Source organism: Mangifera indica, chromosome 12, assembly GCF_011075055.1.
Source record: "Mangifera indica cultivar Alphonso chromosome 12, CATAS_Mindica_2.1, whole genome shotgun sequence".
NCBI classification, from domain to species: domain Eukaryota; kingdom Viridiplantae; phylum Streptophyta; class Magnoliopsida; order Sapindales; family Anacardiaceae; genus Mangifera; species Mangifera indica.
In genome coordinates this window covers 10,478,621-10,491,719 of record NC_058148.1, presented here as the reverse complement: position 1 = coordinate 10,491,719, position 13,099 = coordinate 10,478,621, and the positions used below count along the sequence as shown (strand labels likewise).

At 33.2% G+C, this 13,099-nt stretch overlaps 2 protein-coding genes across 2 annotated transcripts; both read left to right on the top strand.

Moving 5' to 3' along the window:
• Positions 1-7,487, top strand: LOC123193019 (probable inactive serine/threonine-protein kinase scy1). The gene is made up of 21 exons (XM_044605773.1): positions 1-194; positions 285-383; positions 471-622; positions 734-806; positions 914-1,036; positions 1,534-1,642; positions 1,748-1,827; positions 2,087-2,168; positions 2,323-2,462; positions 2,558-2,668; positions 2,823-2,939; positions 3,058-3,147; positions 3,320-3,373; positions 3,576-3,650; positions 3,871-3,946; positions 4,088-4,187; positions 4,276-4,345; positions 4,879-4,952; positions 5,632-5,741; positions 6,354-6,617; positions 6,907-7,487. The coding sequence occupies exons 1-21, from the start codon at positions 69-71 to the stop codon at positions 7,173-7,175; spliced, it is 2,394 nt and encodes a 797-aa protein (XP_044461708.1). The 5' UTR covers positions 1-68; the 3' UTR covers positions 7,176-7,487.
• Positions 7,488-10,275: 2,788 nt separating this feature from the next.
• Positions 10,276-11,739, top strand: LOC123192521 (ribonucleoside-diphosphate reductase small chain-like). The gene is given in 2 exon segments (XM_044605103.1): positions 10,276-11,211; positions 11,213-11,739. Coding segments are annotated over 2 exon segments (990 nt in total). The 5' UTR covers positions 10,276-10,701; the 3' UTR covers positions 11,693-11,739.
• Positions 11,740-13,099: the final 1,360 nt, after the last annotated feature.

Genomic DNA, 13,099 nt, shown 5'->3' with positions numbered 1-13,099 from the left:
GTGTCTCCAGCTCGTACAGATTTCTTCTCACCCTCCACTCTCTGTGAAAAGAGAAAAGAAATCAAATCATGTTAAAGTTTTTGAATCGCGTGGTCGGTGGATCTGGCACCGGCGTCAAAGATCTGCCCTATAATATCGGTGACCCCTGTCCCTCTGCTTGGGGTTCATGGTCCCACTTTCATGGCACTTCCAAGGTAATTTTACTTCATCATTCAACATTCATCATATTTTCCTTTTAAATCATTCGCATCAACTTAAATCGAATCTATCATCAATAATTTCAGGATGATGGATCTCCCGTCTCTATATTCTCCATTTCTGGAACCAGCGCCCAGGATGGACACTTGGCCGCTGCTCGTAATGGTGTCAAGCGTCTCCGGACGGTACGGACATATATAATTTGTTTATTATTATTGTTATTGTTTTAAATGCTGTACTGAATTGAATTGAATGTGCTTGGTTGGTTTCAGGTCAGGCATCCGAATATTCTATCGTTTCTGCACAGTACAGAGGTTGAGAATTCTGATGGTTCTACTAGTAAATTTACTATCTATATGGTTACTGAGCCTGTTATACCGCTTTCTGAGAAGATTAAGGAACTTGGTTTAGAAGGCTCACAAAGGTTGTATTTTCTTTTTCTATCTTTTCTATTCTTCCTTAATTTGCTGAGTTCAATCTCCTTTAACTTTGATTTGTTAATCATTTAGTAAATTCATATTATTCTGTCTGTTAGGGATGAGTATTATGCATGGGGACTGCACCAAATTGCTAAAGCCGTTAGCTTCCTGAATAATGATTGTAAACTTGTAAGTTTTCTTCTTTCCGGTATTATTCATAAATCTAGTTTGATTCTTCTTTTTCAGTCTCTTCATCATCTGCAATGTCATTTTTTGATTACTCTTGGAATCTACAGGTTCATGGTAACGTTTGCCTGGCCAGTGTTGTTGTGACACAAACTTTGGATTGGAAGCTGCATGCTTTTGATGTTTTGTCAGAGTTTGATGGAAATAATGAAGCTGCCACTGGAGCAATGCTGGTATCTTTGTATTTGGTTTGACAAACAACCTGCACATGCATTCTTGTTTTCATAAAACCTCTAAAATGACATGCATTTTAACCAAAAAACCCAAGCAGCTTATATAATTTTATTAGTCAATGAAACCCGTTAAGACGGTAAACTATTGTCAACAGATTATTATAAAATAAAAGATAAATAGTTATAATTTTTTGTAACTCAACTCTGCTCCCTGTCAATTGATTTATATATATGATCAGTTATTACATAGAAATTTCTTTACTTTTGCATTCATCATTATCAAGATTTTCTTTCTACTGTTATGCTCTGAGTTGCCTGTTGAAATTTCGGATGAAATGTTTACTTAATTATATTTGAATTTCTTTAATCAATAATAGTTTTTTTTTATGTGCTTTTGATCAATCAACTGTAGTTTTGTTATTATACTGGCTGACATACTTAGCAAGTGAGTCTTTCTTTTCACAAAATTTGATTTCTTTTTTTCCTCTTTCCCTCAGCAACACGCATGGCTTGTTGGAGCGCAATACAAATCTATGGAGTTGGCAAAGTCTGATTGGGCTGCAATCAGAAAATCTCCCCCATGGGCAATTGATTCCTGGGGCTTGGGTGAGTCTCAGTTTACTTATTTTCTGTTACTACAGACTGTATATATTGATTATAGATTATTTTGCACTCTTATAAATGTTGACATCACTTCTTTTACTCTGCTAGGCTGTCTCATTTATGAACTCTTCTCTGGAATGAGGTTGAGCAAAACAGAGGAGCTGCGTAATATTGCTTCAATTCCAAAGGTTTGCCTTTTATGGTTGGGTATTACCATATGACTACTGATTTTTTGCACCTGGGTTCGGTTTCTTTTTTCTTCTCTTGATCCTTTAAAGTAATTGCTTCTTTATGTATAATTAAAATGGTTGATATTTATGAGTGTGAATGCTAGTTATTCTTCATGAGTGTTTCTTTTGTATCTGTCCTTGCATTTGTGTTGGTTGTTATTCTGATTTCTTTGAAAATTCATTTTCATTTGCATCTGCCTATTTTCTTGTCTCACAGTCTCTGCTTCCAGATTATCAGCGGCTTTTGAGTTCCATGCCTTCTCGCAGGTTGAATTCATCTAAGCTTATTGAGAACAGTGGTGAGCATTTATTTTGACTTCGAGTTGTTTTAGTTTATTTCTTTGTTGCTGTTAATAAGAAAGAGGCTACTGACTTTCTTGAGTTATTTCAAAATTTTTGTTTCTTCATTTTTTTCTTATGTGTTACTAAATTTGGCAACTTTTGGATGCACAGAATATTTTCAAAATAAGTTGGTGGACACAATACATTTTATGGAAATTCTGAATTTAAAAGATAGCATTGAGAAGGATACCTTCTTCCGCAAACTCCCAAATTTAGCTGAGCAACTCCCTCGGCAAATCGTGCTGAAAAAGGTGTTGCTTTTGATATTCTTATAGGGTATGGTTACTTAATATTTAATGAATGCCTTCTGATGCCAATTTATGTTTTTATCTTCTGGTTTGTACAGTTGCTTCCTTTATTAGCTTCTGCCCTAGAATTTGGTTCAGCTACTGCCCTTGCATTAACTGCACTGCTGAAAATGGGCTCTTGGCTTTCTACTGAAGAATTCAGTGTCAAGGTCATAAATCTTATGTACTCTTAGGGTGTCATTTTTTTATGTTTATTTGGTTGTTCTGTTTTCTTTCCAATCTCTAAGTAAGCATGTGCATGTTTCTGTAGTTGTTTCATCACTCCTGTATTGACTGTGGGAAGTTGCTTGATGTAATTTGCAGGTCCTGCCAACCATTGTGAAACTATATTCCTCCAATGACCGAGCTGTTCGAGTGGGTCTCTTGCAACATATTGATCAATATGGAGAATCATTATCTGCACAGATTGTTGATGAGCAAGTATGCAACCGAAACATAAAGTGATTTTTGTTGTGATTTGTACAAATTCTAGTTTATATTATTTTTTGGAAATCCTGACCATAAAATTTTACCTTTGTTTTGATATGCTTCTGAATAGGTGTACCCCCATGTTGCTACTGGTTTTTCTGACACATCAGCTTTTCTTCGTGAGTTGACTCTTAAATCCATGCTTGTTCTGGCGCCTAAGGTTTGTTTATAGGACATACATGCACCAGCTTTTTCTGTGAAATTCCATTATGTGCTGTCTTTTGGATCTTTCTGTCCTATGATTGTTCCTCTTTTGGTTTATAGATACATTTTTTTGTAGTTAGTTATGCTGAGGCCTTTCTTAATGTTGTTTTATATGGCTTTTATCGCAGCTCTCTCAACGCACTATGTCAGGGTCTTTGTTGAAGTATCTTTCAAAGCTGCAGGTGCATGATTTGTTTTGCCAATAGAACTAAATTCTATAAATTTCTGACAATATAAATCAGGTGCTCTTTTCTAGTGTTGATAGTTGGTGTTTCTGGTACTTGAATCCTTTTTTGAATTAAGATTCCTTTTTTAGGCATACAATAATTTTTTATGTCTTGATGTTCTGTAGGTTATGGTGTTAATATTTGTTAATTTTTATAGGTTGATGAAGAACCTGCAATCCGGACAAATACTACAATATTACTTGGGAATATTGCAAGCTACCTAAATGAAGGGGTAATTATGAGCAAGTTGCTTATCTTTCTCTTGCTTTGTATCTCTCTTTAGTTAAGCATCTTTTATTTTGATATTTTTGTAGGCAATGGTTAATCTTTGGTTTTCTTTTTTTTTATGAGATAATCATTTGTCCAGTTGTCAACTTGTCATTATGTGGTCCTTGTAACTATATTTTTCTTGTTCAAAATTATCATCTGATGTGTTTGACTGTACAATGCAGACAAGGAAGAGAGTTTTGATTAATGCTTTCACAGTACGTGCACTGCGGGATACATTCTCTCCTGCTCGTGGAGCTGGTATCAAAACTTTATATATTTTCTGCCTTATTGAATTTATTAGCAATTTGTTTTTAAGTTTTGGTTAGTTTCTTTAAAGTTTAAATCATATCTCCCACAATTGTGTAGTATACTAGCCAATCTAAATTTTTTTTGTGGCAGGAATTATGGCTTTATGTGCCACCAGTGCTTATTATGACATCAATGAGGTTGCAACTAGGATTCTTCCAAATGTGGTTGTACTTACGATTGATCCGGACAGGTTATATTTTTTGGAATACGTATATATTTCTAAATTTTTTGATTGATTGTATTTTTATGTGAACAAGGTGCTCCTTTTATTTAAACAGTGATGTCAGATTAAAGGCATTTCAAGCGGTTGATCAGTTTTTGCAGATTGTGAAGCAACACCATGAGAAGGTTCTTGCTTTTTTCATTTTTTTTCAAATGTTATTCACTTGTGCCCTATGTTTACAGCATGTAAATTTAGATATAAAAGATTATTTGTGCATTTCAAGCGCTGAAGTTTTCTAATGATTTGTCATGTCTTTTTGCTCCTTAGTGACTACTCTTGTATTTCTTGTTCTTATAGCTTCCCTAGTTAAGCACTAAGTTGTATAAGTAATCTGGGTACAACCTCTATATGGCCTTTAATGGTCTCACCATATCTTACCTTTGTGGTACTTCAGCATGCAACATGTAAGCCATCTGTGGTATCCAGCATTTCTTTTTGAAGCATAGATTCCAATGGGGACAAAGTGAAGTAGTTACTGTGATGCCGGTTTAGTAATCTCTGTCTTAAACTGTATAATCCGTGCCAAGTTGAAACTTATTTTGTAATAGCTAAAAGTTCATGTAAGAGAGGATGAAGATATTTTTACGGTTGATGTTTGATTATCTCATTACTTGTGTCATTTTGTTTTATTGATTTTTTTACTCTCTGTTTGATGTAGACAAATTCTGGTGATACCTCTGGAGCTTCTGGTATTGGAATCTCATCAATGCCAGGAAATGCCAGTTTGCTCGGGTGAGTGATTTGAAATTATTTATACTGTGAAAGTGGGGCTCATTTTGAATTCGAAAGTGTGCAGTTCTGCCTCCTCTCACGCTGAGTCACAGGCAATTGGTGGTGCATTTTGCTTTGTTATGATTATTCATCCGTCTCCTTGTGCTTATTTAAAATTGTGGCTTTGTTTAACTTTTACATTACACCCACCTCATCGTTTTCTTTAACAACATTGTTGTGTGCGTTATTTTTTACATTGAATTGGAAGTGACTACATTTGGCACGAATATTAAATACGCCAAACCATTGGCTCTATTAAATCTTAGTTGGAAAGGTGGGTGCCCAGGATTTGAATAAATTCATTTTGTTTTAATTCAATAAAAACTAAAGAACTGAAAAAGAAACATTGATGATAACAATTAAGTCAAAAGTTACAAGAACAACTTGTTTGTTCAGATGGTGCTTTGTCTTTCAAAACTAGAGCTCATTGATGCAATGGCAGTGTGACACCTTAAGGTGTTCTTATCATCAGTTATTTGTCCCTGTTTCATTGTTATGTAATTTCTGGTTTAGATGCCTTTCAAACACCTTGATTCTTGTATCTAATTCTTACATATGTTGTCTATTTGCAAATGAGATTGATTCTCTATTAGCAACTTTATTGAAATATAGCATTGACACACTTATAAATATCATGTAGATGGGCCATGAGCTCCTTAACACTTAAAGGTAAACCTTTAGACCAAGCACCAGTTGCTTCTGCAAATTCTGGTACGCCTCTAACGTCAACGGCATCCAATGCCAGCTCAGGTACATATTTTGATTACTTATCGGTACTTCTAGATGTGTCAGTCTTTTGACAAAATTCATTTTTATGCATTCTTTTTAAGCATTTACTTGACTAAAATCACTAAAGTCTATTGAATATGCTTAAATTAGCTAATAGGGCATGTCCTGGATGATAAGTGAAGAGGAAAAGCCTGGTGTTGCATCATCCTTCTATTAGAGAGTGGGATTTATGTGAGCTTTACTTTGGTCATTATATGGGTCATTATTGGCTTGTGTGGGACTTGCCAACCTTGTAGTGAACACATCACTTTTATAAACCATGAACTGATGATAATATTAAGTCTCCATGGTTTCATCATTGTCAATGTGGAGCATGCTGGATGTCATATTTTGCATAGTTGTAAAAAGTTGTAACAACATGTATGTATGTTATCATGAATGGTGCTGCATTATCCTATTGTCTGTTTGCACATCTGCGTGTATATGTGTATGCTTGTACTTTTATTGTGATGCAGTTACATGGTGTCCTATTATGCTTATGCTTCCACTGGATCACTACCTTCCATCACAGTTTCTGTAGATACATTCTCTACTTTTGATATATAATGCCAGTTTCCTGTGGAAAAATTTTAGTAATGGAAACTACAAATACAACATCAATCCACCGTGTAAGCTCAGACATGGACTTTGCCGATCAGCCTGCACCTGTTTCCCCTACTTCAACAGATGGCTGGGGAGAAATTGAAAATGGAATTCATGAAGAGCATGACAGTGACAAAGATGGCTGGGATGATATTGAACCTCTTGAAGATCCAAAGCCAACTGCTGCTCTAGCCAACATCCAAGCAGCTCAAAAGCGGCCAGTCTCACAGCCTATTTCACAGTCAAAACCATCAGGTATAATCTGTTATAGCTTGTAATATAGTGGACAAGTTTATTTACTAAATATTACATTTAATAAGTAGAGTGAATTCTGCCTATAATAACTCAAACTTGTTGCGGACCAGATACACCTATACAGGTACAATTGTATTAGTACATAAAGGCGTGCATTCATTCTTGTTTAGCTTGTCTTGTTTTTAGAGGAGCCTTTATTCCATGTTAGATGTATTTCCTACTGTTTGATTACATTTGCAGGAAATCTTTCCTAAAAAGATTTATGTTTTGTGTATTTTATATTCCTCAGCTACAAGTTTGCGACCAAAAAGCACAGTTAGGGCACTGAAAGATGAAGATGATGATTTGTGGGGTTCCATAGCTGCACCTGCTCCCAAAACATCATCAAAGCCTTTGAATGTGAAATCAGCAGCAACAGTTGATGATGATGACCCCTGGGCTGCGATTGCTGCTCCTCCACCGACTACAAGGGCCAAGCCTTTGGCAGCAGGTAGAGGTAGAGGAGCTAAACCGGCTGCTCCAAAATTGGGTGCACAAAGAATAAATAGGATATCCTGAACTGGGATGTAAATTATATAGACAAAAACTGGACAGAAGGTAAGAAATGATAATATTTTGTAAATTTTAGTCATTTTGGTGAGTGGAAATCTGAAGGAAACCAGGCGACAGTGAGTATGTGTCATATTAATTGTTTTGTTATATCATTCTTTAACATATATTTCATATATATATATATGAAATGTTATTGTATTTGCGATTAAAAAGATAGTGTTGTGTGGTAGAGACTAAATACTGGCTTTCTTGTAAACATACATACTTGGGATGTAACGTGTTGAATAGCAATGAAAATTTTGTTACAATTCTATTGCATTTGATTTATCGTTTTTCTGAACTTTCCGCTCGTTGCCTTGGGTTTTCTTAGTTTCACTATATATTGCTTATGATCAACAATTTTCAATGAATTTTTAAATCCATTGTTCCACGTTTATGTTCAATTTTAACATTTGTTTTTCTTTTCGTTGGCTGAATTCGAATTCATTTGATTGTTTTATCGTGGCATAGAGAGTGATGGCCATGATGTGGATGATAACTGTGCTTGCCTGATGACTGATGGCATTAATCGAGGGGTGATTAAAAAATATATATATATTAACTAAAATCGGTAATATTTTTTTCGTTTAAACATTTTTAGGTAAACGTATAGTAGTTTTATTATTTTTATAAACAAATTTAATTTTAATTTTAATAATACTCTCTTAGCTAATTACATTATTTTCGACTATTTATGTCACTCTCGGTTAATTACGTTAAATTTGATATAGTTTTTTTCAAAGATTTAATAAGTTCTTATTTAAAGATTCAGTAAGTTATGTTTCAAAGATTTAAAATATATTTGAAAATTAATAAATTTTTATTCAAATACAAATAAGAATGAAAAAATGAGCGTAAACGAGGAGAATAATGAGTGTGAACGGGTGGTACATATAGTGTGTAAAAGGTGCATACGGTGCATAAAATACGTAAAATGTGCGTAAGATGCATAAAAGGTGCGTAGGGTGCATAAAATGAGTTAAAAGTGTATAAGGTACATGAGTTATATAATATTTAATATAATATATGTAAGTAATAATAATAATTTTTAAATATATATTATATTGTTATATATATATTTATTATATATTTTAAATATTATATTATATTATTATATATAAATATATATATAAAATAGGGGTGTGGAGGTGTGCTCTTCGCACCCCCATATATGGATAAAATGAGTTTTACGTACTTTTTACACACTTTACGTATTTTATACACTTTTTATGCATTTTACGCACCCTATGCACTTTACGCACCTTGTGCACCATTTTTCACATTTATGTTAATCTTTTCGTTTCAATTTATATTATAACAAAAATTAATCATTTTAAATAAGTTTTTGAATCTTCAAATTATAACTTAACAAATAGAGAATGTTTATAAGTTATCAAAAAAAATATTTTGATGTAATTAACCGAGAAAGTGATGTAATTAGCCAATAAAGATATTATTGGAAACAAAATTAAATTTGTTTAAAAAAGTAAAATCACTGTAAGTTTACCTAAAAAAGTTTAAACGGAAAAATTTGTACCTATGCTAATTAATATCTCCAACTATAATAAAGAGCATGCTTATTTAGAAATCAATTTCAACTCCTGATATAATAAGTTCAAATAAGTAATATCAGAGGTACACCAACAAACTGATGAACATACAAAAACAAAGAAACTACAAGTAATGTTTGTATTAACATGCAAGAAAGAGATTAAATCACTATGAAGACTTTTTCCAAAATGCTTAAGTACTAGTTTTTTCAAGCAAAATTTAGATCTTTTTTGGGTTTTGAAAGGTCAACTTAAACATAATCCAATTTACAGACATGTTGACTCAAAGATAACTTGAATTAAAATTCATGTAATAACATTTAATCCAAATTCGACATGTCATATAATGCTAAATTAACAGGGCGTGACGAAAATTTTCCGTTCTAAGCGCAACCGTAGGGAGCTCACTTGTGGAAATTGTGTGCCACCACACCTTGTGGTTTTGCTCTTTCCCTACCACAGTGAAATAATTATGAAGAATTTATACAAATTAATTAATATAATATATGGTTAAATGATTTTAAAATGATAAAACAATTAAAAGAATCCTACAGATAATATAATTCTATTATATAGTAATCTTCAAATCAGCTTTGTAATATTTATTTTCTTGGTTACACCGATCGGGGTAAAGCAGTCACCGATTCAATTTTCTCATGGTTATTATTATTGCACGAATGTCACGTGTCGTTTTATTTCCGGACTAAAACCAACCAGTCCGACCAGGAACGTGCTGCACACAAGAGGGAATTCCAATCAAAGAGTCTAAGTTCAGGCCTAAGAATTAAAACTCTGGATTAATAGTTGATGACGAAGTTGTGGTGTAACCCTAGATGAAACATTTTTGTGTTAAGTTATTTGTTATCATATATTTTAAATTAAAAAAAAATAAAAATAAACTATTTAAAATCACAATCATATAAACTATTTAGTTATAGACTTTTTCTCTCTCTCTTTTTTTTTTTTTTCTTTTTCTCATTTAACCATTTCAATTCTTTGATTTCCCATCAGGGGAAGACCAGTTTCTTTGAGAAGAGAGTTGGCGAATATCCGAAGGTTTCGGTTATCCGAACGCTTCGGTTATGTCAAGTGTCAATGGAAATGGAGCAATCCACGTATTCAAAATGGATGAAGACTTTTAGAGAAAATTAATAGGCCAAAAGACTAGTTGAACTTTTGGAAAAGATTGTACTGCAAAATTCTGCTTCCGGTGGAAACTTCAACTTGCAAAACCTTCTTATTTTGACAGCTATTAAGGCTGATCCTTCTAGAGTCATGGATTATATTAATAGATTAGATAACTTTGATGGACCTGCAGTAGGGGAAGTGGCTGTTGAAGCCCAATTATATGAGGAAGCATTTGCAATTTTCAAGAAGTTCAATTTGAATGTTCAGGCTATCAATGTCTTGTAAGATAATATTCGCAGCATTGAACGGGCTGTAGAGCTTGCATTCCGTGTCGAAGAAGATGCATTTGGATTATATGCGAAGTTGGGCAATTTAATCATTCCAAAAACAAAGAAAGGATGATAAAGGCTTGAGATGAGTTGAGGTTGGATTATATGGTAGAATATTTTCATTACCAAGTTACCAACCAATTCAAACTTTCCAACTCTGATAGAAATCCCAACCTCCCGCTACATTTTTGAACTTCATTAAAACTCCAAAGCTTCCCTCACAAGCTCTGGTTTGCCCCCAAATTTCAAATTCCGTATTCAAGTCTAAAAACGTAATTTCACTCTCCAAATAAGCCCATAACCACACAAAAACTATCCACGTCCCAGGATTCAATCCGAATTCCCAAAATTACCCCTAACCCTAAATTTTTTTAAATCTCTCCGCCTCCCTCTCGCAATTTCTTCTATAAAAACCAAACAATCCTTACCGTAGAGAACCAGATTCAGGCGACTCCATTTCCATATTTAAATTTGTAAATTACCGAAATGCCTTCGATCCCTGAAGAGCCACTTCTTGCTTCAAACCCCGACCGATTTTGTATGTTTCCGATTCAGTACCCGCAAATCTGGGAGATGTACAAGAAAGCCGAGGCCTCATTTTGGACCGCCGAGGAGGTTGATTTGTCATCGGATCTCCGTCACTGGGAAACCCTAACCCCCGACGAGAAACACTTTATTACGCACGTTCTGGCTTTCTTCACTGCCTCCGATGGCATCGTTCTTGAAAACCTCGCCGGCAGGTTCATGAAGGAGGTTCAAGTCGCTGAGGCGCGTGCCTTCTATGGCTTCCAAATTGCGATTGAGAACATCCACTCGGAAATGTATTCGCTCCTTCTTGAAACTTACATTAAAGACTTCGCAGAAAAGACCCGTTTGTTTCACGCAATTGAAACAGTGCCATGTGTGGCAAAAAAGGCCAAATGGGCGTTAAATTGGATCGACGGTTCGGAGAGTTTCGCCGAGCGCTTAGTGGCGTTTGCTTGCGTGGAAGGGATTTTTTTTCTCGGGGAGTTTTTGCTCAATATTTTGGCTTAAAAAACGCGGGTTAATGCCGGGATTAACTTATTCAAACGAGTTGATCTCGCGAGACGAGGGACTGCACTGTGACTTCGCGTGCTTGTTGTACAGTTTGTTGCGAACAAAGTTAAGTAAGGAGCGTGTGAGGAGAATTGTTAAGGAGGCGGTGGAGATAGAGAGGGAGTTTGTGTGCGACGCGCTGCCGTGTGCGCTGGTGGGGATGAACGGGGGATTGATGAGTCAATACATCCAGTTTGTTGCAGATGGATTGTTGGGTGCGCTTGGGTACGGAAAGTTGTACGGTGTGGCAAATCCTTTTGATTGGATGGAGGTGATTTCCCTTCAGGGGAAGACCAATTTCTTCGAGAAGAGAGTCGGAGAATATCAGAAGGCTTCGGTTATGTCAAGTGTTAATGGAAATGGGGCAATCCACGTATTCAAAATGGATGAGGACTTTTAGAAGATATTTAATTTAAGTAATATTTTATTATTAAAATAAAAAAATTATTTTAACCATAAATTATTAAAAATATTTTCAGATATAAATAAATATTATATTTAATAAAATTTGATAAAAATGAATTATATAAATAATTAATGTATTTAGTTTAAATTAATAAAATAATAATAATAAATTATTTATTATATTAATTAAAAATAAATAAATAATAATATAATTATAATAAAATCGAAATTATTTTAATAATATTTTAATATTTAAAATAAATATGATAATGAAATTATTATTTATATTATTTATTACAGTAATGATAATAAAAAATTATTGTAATTTTTAAACGGCCCTTTAGAGTAAATTAAAATGTTTGTTGTGTTTTATATTTGTTTGTTTATTTAGTTTTGAGAAATGATAGAAAAAAATAATTTGAAGTGTCTTATTGAATTCAAAAATTGTATTATAAATTATATACCAAAGGATTTTTTCCATCCAAGGCTTGGTGAAAAGTCAAATTTATTTTTATTAATTTTTAAAAATTTAAATATATATTGTTATATTAAAATTTATTATTAAAAGTGAAAATAAAAAATTATTTAATTAAAAATATTAAAAAATTTAAAATTTATTATATTTTTAATTTTTTAGTTTATAAATTTAATATTTTTTCTATCTAAAATTTAAAAAGTGATAATTTTTTTTATAGAATTTTTCTTTCCTTTTTTTGGTGATAATCACGATTTTGGTTAATGGAAAATAGACACTACGATCTTCTTATCCCTTTGATTTGGTTGCATCATCATTTATTTTTGTTGAACAAAGGTGGATTCGTCTTGTTTGTTTAAGGAGGCGAAGAGACAATGGTTATAAGAAAAATGTTCTTTGTTCAATTGTTTGAATTGACGAATATGGATTATCTTTTTGTTTGAGAAAATGAAAACGATTTCTTTATTGGATGAAGACAAATTCGTTTTTGTCCAACAAAAATGAATGGCACAATAAATCGATAATAGAGAAACATTATAATGTTTGTTTGTTAGAATTGTGGCCATCATTGGAGAAGAGACTTCAAAATTTTAAAAGAGTTATTATTTTTTAAACTTTAAGTAAGAAAAAACTATTAAATTTTTAAATTAAAGAAGAGAAGAAATGTAATAAAACTTTGGTTTTTAAATTTTTTTGTTAATAACAGTTTTTTTCTTAATTTTAATTGAGATTTTTAACTAAATTTTTTTCATTAGTCAGTCTTTAGGTTTTTTAAAATTAAAGTATATGAGTTTGAAATTACTCTCAACTTTAGGTGGGAACAAGTCCTTTGGCCTATATGCAATAAATAAGTCAAATTTTTGCCAAATTTTGTTCATATTTGTCGGAAATGCATCAAAGGATTCATATGGTTTACAGTCAAAGGTG